The 25,636-nt window shown below is 45.6% G+C and overlaps 1 protein-coding gene across 1 annotated transcript in view; it reads left to right on the plus strand.

Moving 5' to 3' along the window:
- Positions 1-842: 842 nt before the first annotated feature.
- The window catches only part of Ankh (ANKH inorganic pyrophosphate transport regulator), a 133,564-nt gene continuing 108,770 nt past the window's right edge, over positions 843-25,636 (plus strand). Inside the window, exon 1 of the mRNA XM_040757671.1 lies at positions 843-1,061. Within this exon, the coding sequence (XP_040613605.1) occupies positions 966-1,061 (96 nt within the window). The 5' untranslated portion in view covers positions 843-965. The remainder of the gene's footprint in view (positions 1,062-25,636) is intronic.

A 25,636-nucleotide genomic window follows, 5' to 3' on the forward strand; every position in this document is an offset into this window, starting at 1 on the left:
TTGCACATTGTTAGCAAAAGCTGGAAGCCAGTATGGAGCACCTCAGAACCCTAGCCCAGGAGCTTACTAGGGAGCCAGTGCAGTCTCCGCCACCCTGTGTATTTTTCCTATGGGGACACAGATCTCCGTCGTCCCTGGAAACCCCTAGGGGGATGCTCATTCTGGGAGACCTTCCTTCTGTCCTTCTGAGGCAGTGGCATCCCCATCTACAACAGCTCCCTGCCAGTCTTGAGCCCCCCCCCGACACCGGGGCCTTCCCAGCCCGGTTGTCCTCGGAGCTCTGCATCGGGTTCCCAACTCTGGAGACGGCGCTCACGGTGCCTTCCCGGGCCATCCAGGGACAGCGTGGGGCAGTCAGGGCCGGGTCACCCAGCGCGTGCAGCCCGGAGTCCCTGCCCTCCTCCACGCTCCGCACGCTTGGCCGAGGCAGCGCCGGGGTCCCACGCGGGCAAGGGACACGAGCGGCCTGTGCGAGCGCAGCGCCCCCCGTGGCCGGGCCGCTAGCAGTCGAGCGGGGAGGCGGCGCCGGGCCGGCCCCCTCCCGGGTCGCCAGCGGTGTCGCGCCTCCTCCCGCCCCTGATTTCCTCCGCGCGGCGGCGGCGGTGGCGGCGGAGGCGCCTCGTGCGCGCGGTTATTTATTTATTTCCGGGCCCAGAGCGCTTATAATGGAGCCGCTGTCAGCAGAAGCTCCTGCTGCTGCCGCCGCCGCCGCCGCCGCCGTCCCTGTCCCTCCTCTCTTGCTCTCCGGCAGATCTTTGTTGTGTGGGAGGGCAGCGGGGATGGACTTGAGCTTGCCGCTCTCCTGCTAGAGCAGCCGCGCTTGGAGAGGGCGCCGTCTCCGCCAGCAGCCGCCGCCCCAGGCCCCGCCGGCCGCGGCCTCCGTCCCCGCGCCGCGCTCCGCGCGCCTCCCAGCACAGTGCCCTCGCGGCGGCAGATGAGTGTGGGGTCAGCCCACGGAGGGGACTATGGTGAAATTCCCGGCGCTCACGCACTACTGGCCCCTGATCCGGTTCCTGGTGCCCCTCGGCATCACCAACATTGCCATCGACTTCGGGGAGCAGGTAAGCCTGGCCGCGCCCGGTGCGTCCCGCTCGCCCAGCCTCGCTCGGCCTTGGACGCCCGGCGCTGGGGGATGAGGGAGGAGGGGAGTCACCTGCTCCGAAAGCCCCTTTACCTCGGAACATTTGTCATGGCTTTGCAGCTTGCGGAGGGTGACTTTTGCAGCACCCGGTTCCCTACCTCCGCAAATATTGGCGACTTTTCCAGCTTTCTCTGGAAAACGGCAAGCGACGGGGTGATGGGGAGCATCACCTATAGAAGGGGTTTCGTGCTCGGGATGAGTATTATGTAATTTGTGATTATGTAAACCTCGGGCCCAGAACTCCTTGTAGTTCCTAGTAGCATCTAGTGCTGGCTTTTTACTTGCACTCTGTTGGTGGTGATAGCGATGGTGGGAGAATTTGCCTTACAGTGTCTCCAAGTTGAATTCCCACGTACTTCCAATTTTTACATCTTCGCTTGTAGCTTAGAATAAGGTTTAGGGCTGTCCTGAAGGTGCCTTGCCTATCGGACCACTGACTAACTCTACTTTAGGATTTCTGTTTCTTTTTTTTTTTTTTTTCCTTCCACCTCATTGGACCAGTAAAGAACAGGACATTTCTGGTGCTGTCTTCTCGTCCTTGTTTCTTTTTCATATTATCTCCATGTGGCGTCATTGCCAATCTGGTGCTGCAGGCTCTCCAGCAGCTGGGAGGCACGAGTATCCCACACTTCGCCTGTGGGAACTGTTTTTTGCAGGGCTTCCAGGCGGATGCAGTTACATCCTCAAGCACGGGAGAGGATTTGGGGATGGGAGCTGCATCTTTTCAAAAGCCTAAGGTAGACCTCCCTTTGCAAGTGGGCTCCCCCCCCCCGCCTCCCGGTGTTTCAAAGCAGTGGAATAAATGTCCCTTTTGTTCATTAAGGGGAGCTTGTGTTTGGGGCTGGAGGTGGGAGTGAGGAGTTGTAGACAGTGGCTGGGTAGGCAGGTGCCGTCCACCTCTCTGTGAGGAAAGAGGATTCAAACGCAAAGGCGCAGAGGGGATACAGAAGCACGAGGAAAACAAAAGTATCTGCTTCCCATGCCTTGGAGTAAGAAACCACGACTATCAAAACGTCTCACCAGCTTTTAAGTCTCCGACTTGTGGGTTAACAAAAGACCAGGGAAAGCTTTTCAGTCGTGTCTTGGGTAGGTTTTGTTTATAATTATAAACATCAGTCAGTGGTTTCCGCAGACACTGTGGCGGAACTTTTAGAGTAGAAATTTAGACTCCACTGGAAAGTTAGGACACTGCGCATCGTTGAACCACCCAAGGGTCTCAGGGCTTATGTGTTGTAGGGTGCCAGTAGGACATCTGTAAATTGATTCCTAGCTTCCAGACTCTCTACATGAACCTTATGGACTTCTTTGTCATTTTATAGCTTGTTGGGGGAGGCAACACAGCAGAGTGTTCTAACAGTCACTAAAGCTGTTATCAGCTGGGCCTGGAGGCACATGCCTTTATCCCAGAACTAGGGAGGTAGAGGAGCGATCTCTGAGTTCAAGGTCAGCCTGGGCTACTCAAAGGGTTCCAGGTCAGCCTCCTACTTACACAGTGTGAAACTGTCTCAGAAACAGACAAAACAAATAAACAAAACCCACAATCCAATCTATTATCACATTAAACAAAATTGACAGTCTTGAGAAGTTGGGGTGGGTTGAGTTCTCCACTGAATAAGAAAGTTACGTGGAACAAATTGATTATTTTAAATATGTACATAAGCATTATAGCAAGGAATAAGAATATATCTATTTTCACAGAAACTACTACTTTTGAGTATCTATCTATCTATATATGATCATCCTTTTAGCCACATCATTACTGCTTGATAGTCTAAAGTATTAATCTCTTCCATTCATTGATAATCAAGTACAGGCTTAAAATACGTTATATTTGAAGGATGAATGAGAGTTTAGGTATGGTAAATCTCATGCCCAAGAAATACAAAGATAGTAAATGGTAGACCTGATCTTCAGGTCTACATCCCCCTTGGCCCTTGCTGGTTCTGATGATCACCCTCCTCCACTCCAGGCTGCACAGTGAGAATTTCCCAGGTTTCTTAGAAACTTAGAACTAAGTTTCTGGCTTTCCAGATCTCATTCTAGCCCTAAATTTAATCTGAGCTGCCACATTTTGAACCTTAAAATTTTTATTGATTCATCCATTCATTCATTGAATGACAAACACAGACACATAGACATGCACACCCAAGGACGTAGCGAGAGAGAAAAGCTTCACAAACTGCCCTGAGAAAGTCAGAGAATAACTTACGGGAGGTCAGGTTCTCCCCATCCTGTGGGTCCCAGGGATTGAACTCAAGTTGTCAGGCCTGGCAGCAAGCACCCTATGAGCTGAGTCTTTTGGCCAGCTCCCACACATTGAACTTGAAAGTCTCAATTGATAAAGGAAAATTATGAAAGAGTGCTCCCAGGGAAGGGAAATTATAACCCAGAAATTCACGTTAGAAGAGATGACCATTCAGAGAAACAATATTTTATTCTAGTAAGGTTGGCTAAGTCTTTGGTGGAGGAGAAAGAATAAGAAACAGCCAAGCTGGGGCCGTGGTGCAAACTCGTTTTATCCTAGCACTCAGGAGGCAGAGGCAGGCAGATATCTATGAGTTCGAGACAAGCCTGGTTTACAGAGTAAGTTCTAGCACAGGCTCCAAAGCTACACTGAGAAATCGTGTCTCGAACCCCTTGCCCCCCAAATGAAAGAAAAGAAAGAAAAAAAACCAGCCAATACCTCATAATAAAGCTATTGAAATCAACCTTTACATAGAACGATGTCAATTGCTAAGGAAAGAAGCAAAGCGCGAGGGTGTATTTTATTTTAGAATAGTCTTTACTAGTAGGTGCGTGTGTATGTGTGCATGTGCCTGTCAAAGGTCAAAGGACAACCTTGTGGAATCACCTCTCTCCCACCTTTGGGTGGGTTCCTGTTGCCAGACTTGTGAAGCAGGACCTTCACTCACTGAGCATGCCCTAAGGTATATTTTAAAGAGCAAATAGCTTTTATGATATCTGGGTGTCTGTTTGGCCATCAGGAACAGAGTCTTAGTCAGGGTTTCTATTGCTATGATGAAACACCATAGCCAAAAGCAAGTTGGGGGAAGAAAGGGTTTACTTGTTGTTCATGTCCACATCATAGTCTATCACCGAAGGAAGTCAGGGCAGGAACCCAAACAGGTTAGGGACCTGGAGGCAGGAGCTGATGCAGAGGCCATGGAGGGGACCTGCTTATTGGTTTGCTCCTCATGGTTGCTGCTTTCTTTTTTTCTTTTTTCTTTTTCTTTTTTTGGTTTTTCCAAGACAGCGTTTCTCTGTATTGTTTTGGAGGCTGTCCTGGAGCTCTCTCCGTAGGCCTCGAACTCACAGAGATCCCCCTGCCTCTGCCTCCCAAATACTGGGATTAAGAGCATGCGTCATCACCAATGCTGGGCACACAGGCTGCTTTCTTATAGAATCCAGGACCACCCACCTAGGGACGATGACACCACCCACAATGGGCTTGCCCCTTCCACATCAAATAAATGACGTAAGAAAATGCCCAACAATTCCTGCCTACAATTAGATCTAATGGACGCCTTTTCTCAGTGGAGGTTTCCTCCTCTCAGATGATTATAGCTTGTGTCAAGTTGTCTTAAAAACCAGCTGGCAGATCAAGTCACCGTAGAATAAACTTAATAGCACTTAAAATGTTAAGGGCAACTTGAATAAGGAATGTTATAGTTGTTCCCAAGAAGAAATTTATTCTACCTAGTGCCAGATTGTCCTCGTTCACCAAAGACAGGAGTTTGCTATGTAGCCCAGGCTAGACTTGAAATCTTGGTTCTCCTGCTTCTGTCTCCTAATCTCTGAGATAGAGGTATGTGCTCCTATGCCTAGCAGATACCTCAGATGACTCTAAAGGGGTTACTGAGTTTGGTGGGGTTCAATGTGATCATGTCACATTGTGAACCACCTGACATGGGCACTAGGACCCGCTCTCTGGAAGAGCAGTATGCATTCTGTACATGGATCCAGGTCCTCAGCCCCGGCCTAGCCTTTCTTAAGAAAATCCTTCCTAATATGGAAAACCTAGAGTTAGACTTCTAAGTTAAGGGTGTCTGGAGTTATCAGTGTCGTGGATGGAAGAGGGAAAATGAAAGAGCCAGGAAAAAAGTTAGTAAGTGTTCTTCACTGCTAAAACACATCTTCCTTGCTTTGCAAAACAAAGTTTTCTGTAGACCAAGAGGGCAGAAGTGTCACTTGGAAAGGCCTCTTCCATCATTCAGGGTCACTGAGCCATGCAGGGACCTCCTAGGAGGATTTCCTGCTGTCACGATCACAGTGTCTGTATCTGTGGGCGGGCACACCACCAAAGTGCTGAAAAATGGAAATGTCAGTTTCAAACTAAGTTTCTAAATGATAGTAGGAGAGACAGTTTACCCCTTCAGTCTATTCTATATTGGTGGAATAGTTCTCAATGTAGTTACTTTTCTAATTATAAAAGTAAGATATGGCCAGGTGCTATAGGGCATGACTAGAATCCCAGCATAATGGGAAATTGCCTCAGTTCTTAAAACGTAAAATATGCTAGTTATTAAAGTTTGGTAAGAGCTGAAAAGCAGGGGCTGGGAGGAAGATTTTTTTAAAAATTCCACTATGAAGAGAAAGTTGTATGATTTGGACATGTCTTGCCATCTAGTGTCATATATATGTGTGTATAATGTTTCAGTGAGTGCCATATATGTATGCATCCTGTGTCACAGGACACAAAAGCATTTTCCACAAATAATTTTAAAGTATTTATGGGTCTGGACATGTATCTTAGGGTAGACTATTTGCATAGAATTCTCAAAGGCCCTGGCTTCGATCTTTAACACTACCACCCCCAACCCACCAAAAAAAAAAAAAAAAAAAAAAGAAAAAGAAAAAAGAAAACTCAAACTCAACCAACTAAACAAAGCCCTATAAGTGTGACTTTAAATGGCAGCGTAATAGTTTCGTTTGACTTACGAACATGTTTTAAGCCTCCTTGCTGTCTGTTACCCTGCTGTTTAAGCAATGAGGTTTCTTGTCTGTTCTTGTGCAATGTAAAGTGTGGATGGACATTTATCTCACTGTTAACAAGTGCGCACTGTGCTTTGTCTAAGGCCCTGGGCCCTATGCCTGGCAGGCTTTTGTGCCTGTTTCAGTTTGTGATTCTTCCATAGAAAATGAGGTCATGCTTTTCTTACAGTCCATATTTAGTCAAGGACAGTGCGACCTCCTTCGTGCTCTCTGTCACTTCTCTCCTGTGCTTCCGGTTCTCCTCAGTGGTGCGTCCGCGTGTAAGTGCTTCTCGTGAGGTTATTCAGGAAAGCAGGTGGTTTGGAGAGCCACGAAGGTATATTCCTGCGCTTGGTCGGTCTGCTCCTTCATTTGCTGGGGTGGTTTGATGAGCCGTTTAAATGGTATTTTGTCAGTTTGCTTCTTGCCAAGCCTGGCCTTCATATGTGCAGATCATGTCCACACCTCTTTCTAGTAATGAGTTCTTAAAAGTGATCTTGTGGTGTAGAGTGTAACATTGTTTACAATCTGGGAACACTTGTGAGATGGGGCACACTCAGCTGTGTGTTAATGGTAGGTAATTTGGTTTTCGTTTCTTTCTACTCTTCCTTCTTTGTTTCGGGTGATGGGGTGTCATGGTGTAGGGGGGTGTGTATAGTGGGGTGTGTGATGGGATGTCATGGTGTAGTGGGGTGTGTAGTGGGGTGTGTAGTGGGGTGTATAGTGGGGTGTATAGTGGGTGATGGGGTGTCCACGGTGTAGTGAGAGGGGAAGAGATCCTGGGTGAATACATAACTCCTGCACTGTCATATTAAGCTGGGACAATAAGCCCTGTAAGATTCCCAGTATACCATGCCAGAGAGACCTGGGGATATCTTCATGTTTTAAAAAAGATACATACCCAGTGTTCTCATGAGTCCTGTGGCTCCGGTAGTCACCCTGGAGATTAATAAAGGTTTACTTTCTTCAGTGTTGTCTGGATACAACTGATCCGTACCAGTGAATTTTCTTAACAACCGAAGCTTGTCCTTTGAAGAACAAAATATTTTCTTATTTATTTATTTATTATATTTTTTTTTGTTTTTCAAGACAGGGTTTCTCTGTATTGTTTTGCAGGCTGTCCTGGAACTAGCTCTTGTAGACCAGGCTGGCCTCGAACTCACAGAGATCCGCCTGCTGGGATTAAAGGCATGGGCCATCAATGCCCGGCCCTACTTCCTTTTTTAAATATGAAAACTAATCTCATTAAACAACGGCTGCCCATATTGCGTCGTTTTTCTACCTTATGAAAAAGTGCGACATTTTTGGCAGCCTGTGACTGTCTTCTTTGCTAGGCAATCAAGGTTGGCCATGACAGTGATGTTCAAAATATCCCACAGTGTCACACAAACCAATAGGAATTGACTTTGCCCAGTCCTGAGCCACTTGTGGGCATTATTCCTATGAGTTTTGGAGACTCTTGGATGTGTGATACAGCTTGAATTAAAAAAAAATATAGGTCGTGTATCTGCCTCCATTGGTTTTCACCAGAGAGTTGGTAACTGATGTTCATGAAGTGTGTCTACCCAACCTCTTTAACAATGGTGACAAAATGCAATTAAAATAACCAGCTTGTTGAATTTGCTTTTAAATTTTCTACCTTGGGTATGGTCTGTGTCCAGGAAACCATAATTCATTAGACTGCTGGGGAAAATGAAGAATAAATAACTTTGGTTGCCTCTAGTGACACATTTTCTTTTGTTCCTTTTGTTTCTCTTCTAGAGAGGACTAGAGTCATTGTCAGTGATGTAATCTTTTTTTTTCTTTACATTTTTGGTTCTTTCAGAGTTTCAAACCATGTATTTTACATATTTGCCCCTCCCCCATGCCTCCTAAGACACATCATTCCATACCTACCCAAACAACTTTGTGTCTCCCCCTTACTTTTGTAAAGGTTTGTTTGTGTTTGTTTGTTTGTTTGTTTTGGTTTTTGAAGACAGGGTTCCTTGGTCTTTGTGTAGTCCTGGCTGTCCTGGCGCTACTAACTCTATTGACCAGGCTGTCCTCAAACTCACAGAGATTCGCCTGCCTGTGATTAAAGGTGTGCACCACCACTGCCTGGCCTTTCTTTTAAGTTTTTAAACCACCAAGTGCAGTTCGTGCTATTCATATAGTCTTGGATGTGTGGCATACCACTTAAAAGTGGTCAAACCACCATGGGTCGCATTCTTAAAGAAATTGACTCTCTCCCAGCAGCTCTAACTGCTAGTACCTCCCTCTCCATGCTGGAATTTTGTCTAGCCTGAGCTTTCTTGCAGGTCTTGAACATACTGTCTTTTAACTACATTGATTTCTCATTGTACAATTGCCCTGTTGTATCCAGAAAACATTGTTTCCTTGTAGTCACCCGTTGCCTCAGACTCTTACACTCTTTCTGTCCCCTCTTCCTGAGCCCTTGGGGAAGGAGTGTAGTGTAGATGTCCTCATTTAGAGCTGAGGACTCCATAGTCTCTTGTCTTCTGCACCCTGGTCAGTTTTGAGTCTTTGTGTTAATCACCGTCTACTGCAAAAGAAAGCTTTTCTGATTATGGTTGAAAGGTGCACCAATCTACAGGCATAATAAATAGTAAGTCCCTAAGAGTCAGTTTAATATTCTATGCATATTTAATAGAGTCATAATAATAGGTTCTCCCCTAGTGCCTATGACTTACATAGACATAGGTTCTTGGTCTGATAATGGTGCCAAGTATGGTTTTCATCTTGCAGAGTGGGACTTAAATTCAAGCAGAAAGTGGTTGATTACTCCTGTGACATTCATGCCACCATGAATGCACCAGTGGGCATATCTCCCTAGGTTGGTCATTTGATGCAGCATAGATTCACAAGTGGGTAAGACTGGTGATTTGTTTTCTCCCCCAGTAGCGTGAATAGCACCTTCCAGTACTGTGAAGGCTAACCAGTAGGAATAAAAGTTACCCAGTGAGTAACAGCTTGACTTCTCCATGTTCCGTGACTCATGTGGTATGGTGTCTTAAGCCATAGGGTCTCACTGTCAAGTGATGGAGGATAATAGCAAGGGCACCGGGAATAGTCTGTAATATTTGGGAGTGTGTGAGACCTCACTGACCAACAACTCCAAAAGAGGTAACCATTCCCAATGCTAGGCTTTTTAGTTATTATCCTGTGGTGTTTAGAAGGAGCATTGCTGTCCCATTATAGGATGACTACACTTAAACTCCACTTATGTGTATATATTAGGAAACTTCTATAGTGTTGACTTTTGAAATGTCTTTAATGTTAGTTATCCGCCCCCCATTCCATCTTTTACTCTGCTCTTCTGCCTCCCCAGTAAGCCCTTCTGGTACCATTAGTCCTTTTTAACCCTTTTATACCACTGTGTTCTATCTCCCCTTCTTGAAATCTCCCATATGACTCCTTAGTTATTTTCTGACCTTTGTGGGAATTTTAAATGCAATACATACACCTGAAGATTTTGAGAAGGACCCCAAAACCACAGGTAGTAAGACCAACAGTTAATAAACGGAACCTCAGGAAGGCTAAAATGATTACATACAGCAAAGGACACCATGGTTCAAATGGTGAGGCAGCCTACAGTATGTGGAAAATACCAACTATGCACCTGACAGAGAGTTAGTGTCTAGAATATACAAATAACTTAAAGCACTGAGCATCAAGAAAACAAGTAATCCAATTTTAAATAGGGCGTGGAACCGAACAGAAACTTCTCAACACAAAATACAAATGGCCAGAAATTTTTAAAGAAATATGCAGCATCCTTGGCTGCCAGGGAAATGTGATTAAGACTACTTTGAGATTTCATGCTACCCAAATCAGGATGGCTAGGAGCTGTAAAACAAATGATCACAAAGACTGCGTGGATGTGGGAAAAGAAGACTCACTGCTGGTGGGGTCCTAGCTGGTACAGTCATGATGGAAATCACTGTGGCGGTTCCTCAAAGGAATACAAGTAGATCTATCACATGATCCACTTATATCCCTGTGGCCATATACTTTAGAGATAACTGCTCATCCATAGTCAGTGCTCCTCTAATCGCAATAGCCATTAAATAGAAGTAGCCTACATGTCCATCAATTGACAGGGAAAGTGTGGTTCACTTAAAAAATGGAGTATTAGTCAGCTGTTAAGGAAACCAAAATTATGAAACTCCAAGGTAAATGGATGGATCTGGAAACAGTCATTCTGAGGGGGATAACCCATACCCAGAAAGAAACACATTGTATTCTTCTCATTAGTAGATGTTTAGTAGATGTTAGCCTTGAATATTCATTGATGTGATCTTACAAGTTAAGAATATATAGTCCCTATCTACCCGCAAATTGCTTAGATCCTGTTTCAGAAAATACAAGAGGAGCATCGAGATGACTCATCAGCTAAAGGTGTACCCATCGGTGGTGGTGCATTACCTTTAATCCCCACGCTTGGGAGGCATAGGCAGGCAGATCTCTGAGTTCAAGTCCATCCTGGTCTACTACAAGAGCTGATTCCAGGACAGACTCCAAAGCTACACAGAGAAACCTTACCTCAAAAACAAAAAAATAGATAAAGATGCTTGCCACCAGATCTGATAACCTGATTTTGATCTTCTGGACCTATGTGTTGTGGAAGGAAAGAACCAACTTCTGCAAGTTATCCTCATTTTCTGGCCTCCATATGCACAATGTGGTTTGTGCACGTTCACCCATGGGTGTACTCGAATGCACACACACACACACACACACACACACACACGCACACACGCACACACACACACATACTAAAAGAAAATCATATGAAACACCTTTGCAGTCGGACTAGGGCAGGATGTCTGATTGGTTAGCACAGTTTACTCCAGCCCAGGCTGCACAAGCAGCGTGGGTAATTACAGCTGAGCATCAATCTGATACTGGTAAAGAAACAGCAAGATGTTTGTATGTAGCTCTCATCAAGATGAGGCAGCCCCTTGCCTCTTCTCTCCAGATGCTCTCGTCATCAAAGTGGACAGCTCTGGTCTCCAGAGGTAAAGACAGGTGACCAGATGAGTTGATGAGCAGGCTTCAGACCAAGCCTTGTAAACATAGTTTTGGTTTGATTTGCTTTGCTACTCCCAAGGCTCTGGGATCATTCTGTTCCCTAGTACAACAGCCAAGTTCTACGGCGATGCTGTGAGAACAGCTGAAATTTAAAAGGACAATGGCAACATTGAAGAGTTATCTCAGCCAAGTAGCATGGTTTCTGCTTTATCACTGGATGTGGTGGCTTCTTCATGCCAAAAGTGATTTTGAAGTACATCCTGAGAAGAAAAGTAACTATTTGTTGGAGCAAAGGGGCTATTCCTTCTGAGATACACACCTCAGCAGCCTGTGTATCTAGATCAGCAACTACAGCAGGGTACCTGGAGGTAAGTTGACTGTTCTGCCCCTAAGAAGAGCGGTGTATCTCATGTAACTTAGTTCTTAGCAGCCTTTCCTAGTTTTGAGATCAGTTCTGCCCCTAAGAAGAGCGGTGTGTCCTATGTAACTTAGTTCTTAGCGGCCTTTACTAGTTTTGAGATTTTTAGTTTGTGGGCTTTTCCTTGTTTGGTGTGGAGATAGGATTGCTGCCCGTGCTGCCCTGGAACTCCTCACATGCTTCCCGCCTCAGGCTCCCCAGTGCTGTGGTCACAGGCATGCAACACTACCCTCAGCGCTCATTTTTAACTTTTTAAATAGTGTTTTCATGGGATTGGGTTGGTGAGATTTTCTTTGGTTGGGACACAGAACTGTTCCGGTCCTGTTCAGTAGTCAACTCACCAGCGTGGGCTGATTCCATTGTCCCACGGGTGGACAGAGATAGGGGTGGAGACCTAAGGAAGTGTTTGGGGGTGAGGGGTGGGTGTGAAGAGTGTGAATCCTTGATTAGAAGTTCCAGAGTGAAACTGGGGCACCAGGACACTGAGTTGGAATTATAACTAGAAAACAGAAGCTCTAATAGCAGAAGGCTTCCCTCGAAGCAAGAGGAGACAAGCATGGGAGGGCGGAATTCAGCATTGTGATTATAGTGTTGAGAATATGAGGAGCGACATTGCTTATTTTGAGGGACCCCAAGAAGAGTATTTTTGTCCTGAGGTTTCAGGTTCTGGGATCCATGGGAGCCATTCCCGGGGAGAGCTGCCATTAGTGGGCCTTCAACGCAAATGACAGTGAGTCTGGAGCAACAAGCTCTCCTGTGTCCCCTGCTTTCTTTTCTAAAATAGAACAGCCAGCCGGGAAAACGTGAGGCCCTGGCTATCATTTTCTGGTTTGCCTTTGGGCTTAGGAGCAGCTGTTTTGTGTTTCCAGGACCCTTAAAGATAAAAAGTTTGCTCTCTGGTGTAAACAAGTTAAGCAAGCTTCGACCAGCAGCCCTTGGGTCAGGCCATGTGGAGGAGAATTTACATAGCAAATTGAAAAAAACAATAGTTCTGATTAAGGAGTGGTTCAAGTAGTTTAACCGGAAACTCATCATGGCTAGGTGTGGTCTAAACTTGTCACTTGTGGAGGCACACTACACAAAGTACAGTCGGGTAGCCATGGTTAATAGGAACAAGGTAACATTCACGGCTTCATGGGTTAGCCATGTTCAATGCCACAGTGATAGCTTGCAGCCAGCCTGGTAGGGGCCAAGGCATTGTTCGCTTCCCTTCAGACGCTATGTAGCCTTAGGTCCTTGCAGAGACTTTGTTCTTGGGTTGGGTGATGGCCTCAGACTCAGCATTGCATCACCTGGAATACCTGTCCTTGAGCCTACTTGCAACCAGCCACACCTCATTCCTGCTCCCAGGCGGAGGAGTGCCATTCTCCACGCCACCAATCAGCCTGGACAAGTGTGGTGACAGTGTAGGTAGTTAGCCCACAGTGCATATAAGCAAAGTGAAGAGAAAGGAGCCTGGGCTGAAATCTAGGGGTGCTGGAGACCCACTGACGATCCCAAGGTGACGACAGCAGTGAGCGTCAGTGGCTGGAATGCGGAATCCTCTTTGTTTCTCAGAAATTCTTATTCTGTGTCTTCTTTCAGAGGGGCAGGGGAGACTGCTTTTCCTTTCCAAGAAGTGATATGTAATTTACATGCGCAGGAAATTTACAGCTCTTAAGCATATGAGTCCACGCAGTTTGACAAAGGGCAAGTGTATGCTCGTGCCCCGTCTACATCCATCAGGATGCAGAACCATCAGGATACAGTGTGGTGACCTCTTGCACTGGAGGCAGCTGCTATTGGAAGTGTTTAAAATGTAGCTTAAGCTTGAAATGTATTGGAAGAGTAAATATAAAATGGGATATACATATGTTTGTGTATGTATACATATCACAATAGACCGTTCTCCGGGCTTAACAATAAAGGAGATTTTAATGTGTGTTACATTATGTTTGGTGAAATATGCCAAACACACAAAAAATAATTGTATGATTCCACTAACAGATAACTAACTACCTTAGCCACAGTCATAGAGAATGGGTATACACTGCTGGCTGGAGTAGGGGGTGTGGGGGTAGGGGGATTGGAACTGCTTGGTATGTATATTGTAGAGTTTCAGTATGAGGTGTTAAAAAAAACTTCTGGAAATTAATCCCAGTGGTGGTTGTACAGTGAAATTTATTCGATATCACTGATGTTTATGCTTTGAAACCCTTACAAGGATACATGTTTATAATTTTTTTCTCAATTAAAAGTTTTAAATAAGCATCCTATTCTAGTGGGAAAGTGTGGCATTTGAAGCTCCCCATTGAAAATTACACGTGTTGCTTGTATTCCCTTTCCGGCCAGCCTTCTTTTTATTATAAAAGGGAAGGGCTGGGCGTGGTGGCATGGAGTCTTTAATCCCAGCACTTGGGAGGGAGAGGCGGGCAGGCTGGTCTCTGAGTTCTGCCTCCCCACCTCTGCTTCTCCCACTCCCCATCTACGAGGGCGTTCCCTGTAACCAGGGCAGCACAGGAAGAACTTGTCCCCCAAACCCACAACAACAAAAGTCAAACTCCAAACAGAAAGTATAGTTTTATGATGCTCAGCACTTAGGCACGCTTCTTATGTGTAAGTGCGTGTTCCTTAGCATCTGTTTTCTGTGCTTTAGGGAAAGAAATGCTACATTTCCACCTTCTATGCTAGGTGACCCCACTTGGTTTAAATGTCCACCTGAAGTCTGCGGGTCGGTTGGTGTCTCTACCATTGGGTCACATGGACATGCTGTCGTTTGTTAACCCACTCCTCTGGGGCTAAGTTGATTCTCTTTCACCCCTGTTGCTGGCAATGCTATGAAAACCTTTGCGTGTGTGTAGTAACCTTTGTATACGTTGATTATTTCTTTGGCCTCACCGATGGCAATATGTGTGCAAGGCCTCTTTAGATGCTACACTTACTCGGGGAAGGTTGCCGCCATTTCTCTTGGGAACTGCCCTTTCCCTGGCATAGAGTTTCCTGCCTGGGAGCTACTTCATGACCTGTGATTTCTTCACTGGAATTCTGCCCTTTTGTTACCAAGCCATATGGTCTTGAACACCATGGTATGTTTTATTAAAAGCACTTTAAAATGCTGGTTGATTAAGGTTATCATATTACTTTAAAACCAATTCTGGATTTTCTTTTGAACCTTGGGCTAGCTGTTAAGTCCAGGAGAGTGGGATTTTCTTGTTTTTTCCTGACAGACTTAGAGAGGTTTGGCCTCCCTTTGAACACATTGGTCAGAGAGGGGGAAATGCAGATAGCCCTTGGCCTGAGTAAAGCGCATGTGGGGCCTCTGGCTCATGTGCAGCTCTTTGGAAGGGTGACCATGGTGATTCTGTAGAGAAATGATATTTAGAGTACATGGAAAGGGGCATGGGGGCATGTCCTCTTCCCTATTTCGATGCTCAGGGCTTCTCTCACTTTTCCTGGACTTGCCACTTAAGTGGGCTGGAAAGGAGGGGGAGAGAGAGAGAGAGAGAGAGAGAGAGAGAGAGAGAGAGAGAGAGGGAGAGGGAGAGGGAGAGGGAGAGGGAGAGGGAGAGGGAGAGGGAGAGGGAGAGGGAGAGGGAGAGGGAGAGGGAGAGGGAGAGGGAGAGGGAGAGGGAGAGGGAGAAGGAGAGAGAGACAGAGACAGAGAGCGCAGCAGAAAGGGCTTCCCATTCATGCAGATGTGACTACTGTCCCTGTAGCGTGTCCCTTCTTTTCCTGAATAGTAGCAGAGCAATCGGATCCAATCAGGACATCAGATTTGACTTCTGTTTCTGTTCTCACTTAGCCTGTGACCTTGAACCATGAACTTGGTGTCTGTGGCTTCACCTTTCCCTACTGTCAAGTGGTGGGGACACAACTTTCTTTGGGGAAGTGCAGAACAAACACATGAATAGAGAAGTGCTTGGAAAAGCATGAAGGGCTGTTTGTATAGATGTCAGTGTGAGAGCATGCTGGCTGTATGCATGGACTGCAGTGTGAGAGCATGCTGGCTGTGTACATGGAATGCAGTGTGAGAGCATGCTGGCTGTATGCATGGACGTCAGTGTGAGAGCATGCTGGCTGTATGCATGGACGTCAGTGTGAGAGCATGCTGTGTGTATGCATGAAATGCAGTGTGAGAGCATGCTGGCTGTGTGCATGGACTGCAGTGTGAGAGCATGCTGGCTGTGTGCATGGACTGCAGTGTGAGAGCATGCTGTGTGTATGCATGGACTGCAGTGTGAGAGCATGCTGTGTGTATGCATGGACTGCAGTGTGAGAGCATGCTGGCTGTATGCATGGAATGCAGTCTTGCCGAGACTGGACCTTATAGTTCTGCTTATCTTTGCAAATGATATTTTTGCCCTTTGTCTGTCCAGTGATTCCCATTAAGGAGATTTCTTAAACTAGAGCCAACTGGCCTGGGGTGCTTGGAAGTATGCAAATGGTAGGTACTTGGAGCATTTAGACGCTACAGCATGTCAGCTTCTACCCCGGCCTTGTGGAAAAGACACTTAAGGCTGGGTTCTCTCACCTGTGTGTGTTTTAATTGTGTTACTAGGGTTTAAATAATATGATTTTTGTAGAGTGTTTAAATTTAATTCTTTTCATTATAAAGCTACTGTTTGACACAGGATTGGGGATGGTGGCTACTATATGCCACCAACCCCTACTGTGATCTTCACATACAAATGATGTCAAACATTTCTGAATTCTGTCAACAATTATGACAACAATACACCAGAGTGCTTTGAGACAATACATGGTGGCTGCTTAATGAGCTGGAAGTTGTGACTAGCTTCCCTAGGCACTTAATGTCTTTTTTTTATTTTTGTATTTTTATTACTAAAGAATAGAGGCTCAGAAGCATAGAGGCCATGAGTGTTTCTTGGATACTTGTGATGTCCCAGCAAAGAGCTAATCATTGGTAACAATGAGACAGCTGCACTGTTGGTCCTAGCTTGAGCTGGAGGCTATCTGGGTCCTAGGAGTTCAAGGTCAACCTGGACAGCATAGAGAGGCCTCCACAAGGGAAAAAAAAGCCTTCAAGAAGACTGAAGAAACCATGGCCTTCAATTGAGTCGCCTATAGGGCAACAATCAAATGATAGAATCAGGGTTGAGATGGAGCAGGGCGGGGTGGGCATGCTCTCAAACTCTGTAGAAGGAGCCCGAGCTCCATCCTCAGTGGCAGGGCCTTCTGTCCCTGCTGAGACCTGAAGGGTGTGGGAATTCTTCTGGAAAGCAACATTCCCACTGAGAAATGACACGTGTTTACTGAATTTGGAGCTGGGCCTGCAGGAAGTGAGAATGGCTTGGCTTAGGAAACATAGCTAGGGTTTGTTCAGGGTGCAAATTTGGACTAGAGTCAAGAGTTTGACCTTGATCCTGAGTCATATGGAACAACAACAACAACAAAAAATGCTTCTTAGCAGTGTGTTTGGATATGCATATTTGACATATAATTTTGGTTTCTGTGTGGCCGATGAATACAGGGAATCAATTGAGAAGCCGCTGTGGTTACCACCAATTAGGTGGCTGTAGCCTTTTAGGGATTAGACTGACCAAAGAGGCTGGAGGAGAAGTCAATCTAGTATCAGGCCATGACTCTGGCTTGGATGGGGAGGCTGATTGGGCCACTAAAGGTAAAGAGAGCTAAGAGAGAGTAAAGGGTTCTGTTCTAGGATGGTGACATAGCTCAGTGCTCAGTCACTTTCTACTAAGTGATGACTCAAGGTTTATCTATCCCTGGAACTCCATGGTGGAAGGATAGAGCCAACTGCAGAAAGTTATGCCCTGACCTACACACACACACACACACACACACACACACACACACACACTTTTTATAAAGGGTTTTATCCCAGCCATTGTTAATTTATCAATACATTTTGAAAATATTTCAAATTGCTTGACTGAAAGAATGCAGATTATGAATGAATGGTGGAAGCAATAAAAACATACTTAATATCTGGATCTTGACGGCTCCCCGCACTCCCCACACACGCATGCACTCACCCCACTCCACTCTTTGTAAATGGGCTCTTCTTACAATTCCTTTTGGCCTAACTGCAAATGCTATGAATATTCATTTATTCTTTTAAAATGCAGAGTGCTTTATCATGATGCAGTCAGTTCTCAGCCATTTGCCTTAATGAAATAATGATATGAAGATTTGAAACCATTTGTGACTATTCGGTATTGGGCTGCATTAGTACTTTGGAGCCTGGTGACAGCACAGAGATACCATCTGGAATTAAATTCTGTGTAGCTCCTTATCTGTCTTTCTGTAATCTAGATGCTTGTGTAAGCAGCCACAGGTGGACCAACCTTGGAGGGTATTCTTTTATATTATGGTCTGGTTGGAACCATAAAAGTCATTTAGAACGCATCCCGCCCCCCTGTAAAAAATGGCTAGATTTTGTTTCTTTGTTTTCTTTTTGAAACATGGTCTCATTGTGTAGTTCTGGCTGACCTGGAACTCACAGAGCTCCACCTGGGATTAAAGGTACAGGCCACCATTGCCTAGCTGTGCCACTGAGTTTCTAGGCCACTCTGCCACATGTGTGTTTTCTGACTGCTAAAGTCTCGGCTTGGTGTGGTAGCACATGTCTGTGTTCCCAGCACTAAGGAGGCTAACACGCAAGACTCAGAAATGCTAGGCCAGCCTATTGACCCTGTTTCAAAAATAAATACATAATAAGATACAGTTGCTGAGAGCAGTAGTAGTAAAACCATGCTGTCAACATAATTGTCATCAAAGAAAGCTAAATTACTGGGAAAAAAAAAGTTTGTCTTGTCCTTCCGAACCTGAACAACTAGTTTGATCATGCTATGAGGAGGGCGATGGCATCCTGGGGAACCAGTTGGTGTCAGGGGCCATAGAGATATTATTAATTTAAAATCAGAATGTCTTCTTGATGCATGGGACTCACGGTTGTGACTGCAATTGTTTCAAAACCTCCAAGACTTGGAAGCTGGGAGGAGCCTGTGAAATGGACCTCCCCTGGGTGGAACTGATTAGGAACCTGGGTTGCACTATCCTGGGTGAGCTATGGCCTCTGCAGAATGTTGCAGAACCACTCCCCTGGGGCATCTGGCTTAGGTTGCTGGGGTGGGGAGTAAGTGGGGCAAAAGGAAGGGAGTGGCTTTAGAGAGGTCACAACTCAGTGTCTATAAAGTACTGCCAGTTTTTGGACCAGTGTATGGCTGCTGGGGTCACAGTGAAGACCATTCAAGATTTTTAAAATTAAATTTGTAGGTTTTATTTTATGTCAGTGTGTGTGTGTGTGTGTGTGTGTGTGTGTGTGTGTGTGTGTGTGTGTGTGTTGTGCTTGTGGGGTCAGAAGAGGGCATCAGATCCCCTGGAGCCCCAGTCGATGGATGGACGTGAGATGGGAGCCGGATTCCCTTCAAGAACAGCTGTGCTCTTGCTACTGAGTCATCCCATTCAAAATGTTTAACACAGAACATAAACCTTACTTCTGATGACCTCTGTCAGTAGCTACCTAGACTTTAACATTTCGTGTTCCCTGCTCTGTAATTCACTGTGACCTAGCCCTGTCCTATATGCCTAGCAGATCTCCAGGACCTTGTCGCTTTCATAACATCTTTCCTTTTCCTCAGTTTGTCCTCAGGTACTATTTATATTACTTATATTATGTTATTGCTGTGTTTTTACTGAGAGTAAATTTAAAATCTCCCATCTGCAACCTTTGATTTAGGCTTATCTATACATTCATTACATTGATATTCCCTTGCAAAATAATGCAAAAAGCATCACTAGCAAGAGATTCATGAGGTACTAGGAAGCTGAGCAAAAGAAAAATATTTCCTGTAGCTAGAACATACCCATTTTATGGAAGTATGATCTCTAATATGTTTGTGTTTATGTCTGTATTTTTGAGAGTCAGTCATGTCATCTAGAACATAAGACATGTTTTGAGTTGCAGGTACAGAAAGCAAGTGCCCGTTGGGTACGTTGGTGCACTCCTATAGTCCCAGCATTCAAAAGCCTGAAGATGAGAATTGCAAGTTTGAGACCAACTTGAACTTCAGGGTGAGCTCCAGGCCAGCCAGAGATAACTGGGATACGACACTCTATCTAAAAAAGAAGAAAGCAAAAAGCCAATGGTTACCCCCAGTCTCTTAATTTTAGTTTTGTTGTTTTGCTTGAGACAAGGTCCCAGGTAGCCTACCTAGCCTTTGACTTGCTCTGTGGCCCAGGATGATTTTGAATTTACAGTGATCCTCCTACCTCCACATACATTCCAAGGCTAGGATTATAGGCGTGTGCCGCCATGCCCAGTCAGAAGGCAGAACGTGACAAAATGTGCTTTGTGCTTCCTTGCCTGGCACACACTTCATCCTTATAGACCACCTCCAATTTGCAAAGTACATTCTCAGTGGCCTGCCTAGGAGTAGAGTAGTAGAGTGACATCCCTCCTCGCTGATGTCAGATGTCAGAGCAGGCTTCTGACCAAATTCCCCTCCTCTAAGGCAGGAGCACCTCCTGTCACCCTGCACGGTGCTCCCCAGCAGAGCTCCCCTTGGGCTGTGAAGGATTCTGGAGACCAGTGTCATGGTACAGCAACCTGACTTAGTGGTCTAAGGGTTGCTGAGAGCCTGCCATCAAAGCTAGCCTCCCTTTGCTGTGGTCCCCAAGTCTCCTCCCGTCCCCTTCCAGCATCATGTGCTGTCATAATGAAGGATGTGAGGGATGCTCCCTGTCACCATTAAGGATGAGTTACCCCCAAGGCCAAGTAGGATTCAGCATCACTGCAGGGTCTACCCCTCCCCCATCTGTCCCTAATTATTCCTAATAAGTGGCTCTGACCTGTGCCCCATCTCTCTCTGACCCTTCTCCATCCTCTCCTAAACTAACATGGGCACAGTTCCCTCTGATACACAGTGTGCTGCTTTCTTAAAATGTAATCATAGCATGGAAAAAAAAAAACATGGTATGGACTCTCTGGATTTTAATGGGTGGTGCCTTCTGGCCCACAGTGCAATTCCCCTGCTTTTCAGCACCTTTTCATAAGTTAAGTCTGTTTTAAAGATGCTATTTTCCCTGCCAAGCACTCATCAGTTTCAGATTGAGTTGCCCTGGTTGCCACTGCGATGAATTCCTTCCCTCTCCTCAGCAGCCCGCTCCAGGGGAGGCAGAGAAGGAGCCACACTGATCCTCAGTGCTGCGGTTATAGGGACCATAAGCACTGTTCTTCCTCCGTCTTCCCATGATCCTCCACGACAGGGCTGCTGTGTGACATTGCCTCTGTCTCGGTGTCCACAAAGGTTTTCTTCTATAGAGTTCTGCACACAGTAGGAACGTCGCATGGGCTTTTAGAAGTTAAAGAGTGAAGGAAATCATGTACCTTACTTAATACGTGTTAGTGACTATCTGTGCAAGTAATGTGAATGAATGGTAATCGTTTTTATACAGTCTCTGTGCAGGTAACACTGGAAGGACAACAAAATCCTTGTGGTGGGAGGATTCTACTTACTCCCTATTACACAAAGGGAGAGAGAGTGGTCAGAAATAGAACCAGAGTGCCCTCCCTCCCCCATGGGCTAATGAGGCAACAGAAGAGAACAGTACCTGGGACTCACCTGTGTGCAGATCCAACTGGGAGGAAATCTGATACTCCAAACTGCGACTAGGGCGCAGGTGCAAGTCTCAGGGGAAAGGGACAGAAAGAAATGAGTGTGGTATGTTAAAATATACAGCTCTGTTTTGTAAACTAAAGTCTTCTCCCCCCCCCCCCATAAGCACATTGCCTACAGGTTTGGGACTGTTTTAAAAGCAAATGTTTCCTTGCAGAGGTTATTAAGTCATTGGTTACACAACCTTAGCAGTCTTGTGGTGGTTTTCTTTGGTTTGAGGCTGCCTTTAGCCTGAGCTAAAATATTTGCAGGCTGGTTTGAAATACATTAGATTATGTTAAATAAGGAATGAAGTGTAAAACCAAAACCTTAGAAAACGAAGCATGGCTTTGCCTTCAACATGACAGTGGGACTTCTAAAGTGACCTGCGTTCCCAGGGGAGAGAGGACAGTGAGTTCCACGCAACTGCCTATCTTTGTGGTTTCCCACAATGAGGAATAAAGTCACATACGTGCTGCTGCTTTTCCTGGGAGTAGACAACACAGAAGCAAGAAAAATGTTTGTCTTTCTTCTCCTGTTTGAGGGTCTAGGGATTTGTGCTCTGGCCTTTTGTGGAGAAGGAGTAAAGAGGCAGGAGGAGGGGGTAAATGCAACCAAAAGTAATTTGTAGCTCAGTCTTCTTCATAATGCGGTGTTCTCTTCTTGGTAACTAGCCCTGCCTATTGAAGAGGGAACAATAGTGACGAAGACCTTCTTCTAGAACACAGTGAGAAGCCTAGAAATTGAATAAAAGTGCTTGCTAGGCTTTCTACTGTCAATTTCCTAGAGTCTTCCTAATGAGTGCTGGTTGTTTGGAAGCTTATGTTCTTCCCATATTGAGTAGGAGAAAAAAATCTCTTTATCCCAAGATTGTCAGAGAGACGGGGCTCCAGAGCAAGCAGACTGCCTTTGCTGGCCCACGTGCTTTGGAAGCCTGGGCGGCGGCAGCTTGCCATCACTCAGCCGCCATGCTCACAGCAGTCGTTGGGATCTGAAGGAACAGATCTGCTCCAAACAAAATCATGGAAGAACCCAGGAAGCCCTGATGTTTGCCGCAGTCTGCTCTTTGTTCACCTTGCTGTTCTGTGAGCGTGCTCCTTGCCTTTGCTGTGTTGGCAGGTCCCAAAGGACCCAAGGGTAGTTCCTCTCTTCTACAGCCAGGTATCGGCCGCACATCTCTGGCTTCCACTACAAAGGCATCTCTGTCAGAACCCACCACAACCCTTTCTTGCCTTATCATCGCCATGCTCTTGTTACCAGCTGCCTCCTCATTCATTTTGGGGGCTTACTTCTTTTTTTCCTCAGTGTGAATTTGAGCTCTGCCTTGAGTGAATAATTGGCTTTCTCCCTGTCCCCAGAACAGCACAGTGCTGAAGAAAATGAGCCCTTCATAAGACAATCTGTAACACGATAGCCAGAACCAAAGGCTTCAGTTCATTCATAGCAGTTCTTCTCATTAGGTGCGGGTATGTGTGAGAGTGGTGTGTGTGTGTGTGTGTGTGTGTGTGTGTGTGTGTGTGTGTGTGTGTGCGTGCGTGCGTGCGTGTGTTAGTGTGTGTGTGCTAGTGTGTGCGTATGAGCATGTGTGCTTTCTCTTAAGTTATTAGTGTTGGGTGACGTGTCTTTGGTAAAAATGGTTCAAAACAACAATCAGTTGACTACCTGGGTCTTTCTGTTTATCCTCGAGCTACCGTCCCTTTGTCCTTATAAGAAACAATACAAAGACTCAACAGTATTGCCCAGCAGTAAAGTGCATAGGCCCTAGGCCTATTTTCCAGCAAGGGAGGGAGGGAATAAAAATTACATAAAACTATTAAGTAAACCCCCGGGGTCCTTGTTGTGTTGTACTTCATTCTCTACTGTACACATGCATGAAAAGTGGTTGTAGAACATTACTGCTTCTCTCCCATCTTTATGTGTTGTGTCTTGGCACTACTTGGATAGGAAATTCACACACAGTTAGAAATGCTATCTTACATACTTGACTCATAGGAATGATTGTGTGTGTTTTGTTGTTGTTGTTGAGACAGGATCTTATGTAGCCTTGGATCACCTGAGCTTGCTCTATCGCTGAAATGGACTTTAAACTCCCAGTCTTCCTGCTTCTGTGTGTGGCATGCTTGCTTCTGCATCCTCACTCTGCATGCCTGAATTACAGAAGAGTGCCAACAGACCCAGCTGGGACTAGCATTCTTAGACATTTGCATGACAGACTCTAGACTTAAAAAAACATAACCATCTTCCTTAGAGTTGGACATTCTGCCTTAAACCTGGTTTACTGTACGATATTCGGTTACTATTCAGTTGTATTTAGAAAGCCCGAATTTTACTAGATGTTCTTAGGGAATTGCTCTGTGGAAAGGTTTCTAAGGAAAAGTTTGCAGTAGTGCATAGAACTCTATCACCTTTGCCAAGTCATAGTTAGTTTTTGCATCTCTCCTGGTCATCCTGTTCCTATGGTCCTGGACAGTCCTCAGAGCTCACTATGGGAAGAACCTGGAATCAGACTGATTCCTGTAGGGACTTCAGAAGATCTGCAATGTTGTAAGACCATGTAGTGAGGCCAAGGGGCCTAAAATCTCACTATATGCCCACAAAGGCTTTTCCTTGACACACAACACTAACAAGCCATTTACTTTGTATTGTCTTTACTTCATGTCCTTCCCTAGTGTTTACAATGAGCCAAACAGCCAGGTGTGATAACATATGCCGCTAATCCCAGCACCCAGGAAGCAGAGGCAAGCAGATCTTTGTGAGTTTGACACTGGCCTACATCATATAGTCTACATAGTGAGTTACAGGACAGGCAGGACTATGTAGAGAGACCCTGTCTCAAAAAATCAAACCAAACATACTAGCCAGCAATGATGGCTTTGCCCCTCATCACCGTGGAGTTTCAGGTACAAGTAGAAAAACAAATCTCCAGGTTCATTTATGCATCTGAATTAAATTCTTCCACAGCTACTAATTAAGTAAAAACATAGAACAACACTCATTTCTGTTCATTACCAAGGTAACAATTGGGGGAAGTCACCAGGAGATGTGTTTCTATCAGAACTGTTAGTCTGGATGCTAAGTGGTCAGAGACCTTAGTAAAGTCTTTGAAAAGTTGCAGACAAAGGGCTTTCTTTACTGGCTGTCTTCCCCTCTTTGCCTGCTTAGGTAAACAGGAGTAGAATTGCATGGAGAGGTCGATAATATGATAGATTGGTAAGAATTTTCTCCTCCGAGAGGAAGTGTTTTTAAGGAGAAAATCGGTTCCAATCACTATGGTTCCTGTCTGGCTTCCCTGGAAGGTGCTCCCAGAAACAGCTGCCTGTGACAAAGACGAAGAACATGATCTAAACTAAAAAGGAGATGGGGAGTAAAGGGGTACAGCTTTCAGACTCAAACACGAGAACTCCTTCAAGTCTGAGGCATGTGTCAACTAATGTCCTGAAGGCCCTCTGCCACTATGAAACAAAAGGCAGAGAGGACCTGCGTCTAGATGGGACAGTTCCATTTGTGGTTGGAAATGGAGGAAATCCTAGGTTGCCTTTGAGTGCTGCTGTTTCTCAGGATCTCCGAGCTTACCCAGGACACACAGTTCTCAAAGTGGGCCAGTCTGCAGCGTGAGCAGCTGCAGTTGAGCTGGGAAGAGCAGTGGTCTTTGTTTTCTTTTAAACTGGTGGCCAAGAGACCTGGGGTAGTGGGGAGTGCACTGAAATCCTATGCGTTGTCGGAAATTCACCTTTGGTCAAAAGTCAACTCAGAGAAACCTGGCAAGTGGGACATAGCTGTGCCTTTTGAAAATAGGCAAGCCTGTTTATTGTAGAGAAAGAATAGGCTATTGCAGAGGTTTATAAAATTCAGGATTGTCCTAAGGTTGCCAGACTGGTTGTGTTGAAGATGTAAAAAGACTTTTGGCTTCAGGGAACTAGGGCAAAGGCTGCTTTGTAGTGTGAGGCAGATCCCTGCCACACAGATAACACAGCTATTCTCTTCTGCAGCCAAGTCACTGCGGGGCTCCCTGTGAATGAGAATTTGACTCCTGGGGAGGTCTTGTGGGTGACCCCAGCACACTCTGCTCCTCCCCTTTATCTCTTCTTGGACTTAAAGGCCAAAGGGAAAAGAGAGCATTATGTCCATTCCAAAAGTTCACACCCGTGCGTCTGAAAGAGTTCAGGCTTGTGCTTGCATTCCTTAAGTACAAGATGCGTGCATGCCTTATGAGTTGGCTGTCAGGTTTCATTATTGTAACCCTTAATCTACCCTGCCACACCCTTATTCTTCCTTGTGCGTTTTGTTTTGGTGGGATTTCACTGACTTTGTTTTGGTTTTGAGACAGGGTCTCATTCTGTAGCTGTGGCTGAACTAAAACTCTTATCTATACAGACCAGGTTGGCCAAATACCTGAATTAAAGGCATCGTTTGTCACTTTTCGTTTATTTCGGGGAGCAGGACCTCAAAGTTCTGGCC

The sequence above is a fragment of the Mesocricetus auratus genome, unplaced genomic scaffold (assembly GCF_017639785.1).
Source record: "Mesocricetus auratus isolate SY011 unplaced genomic scaffold, BCM_Maur_2.0 Super-Scaffold_100015, whole genome shotgun sequence".
Lineage (NCBI taxonomy): Eukaryota > Metazoa > Chordata > Mammalia > Rodentia > Cricetidae > Mesocricetus > Mesocricetus auratus.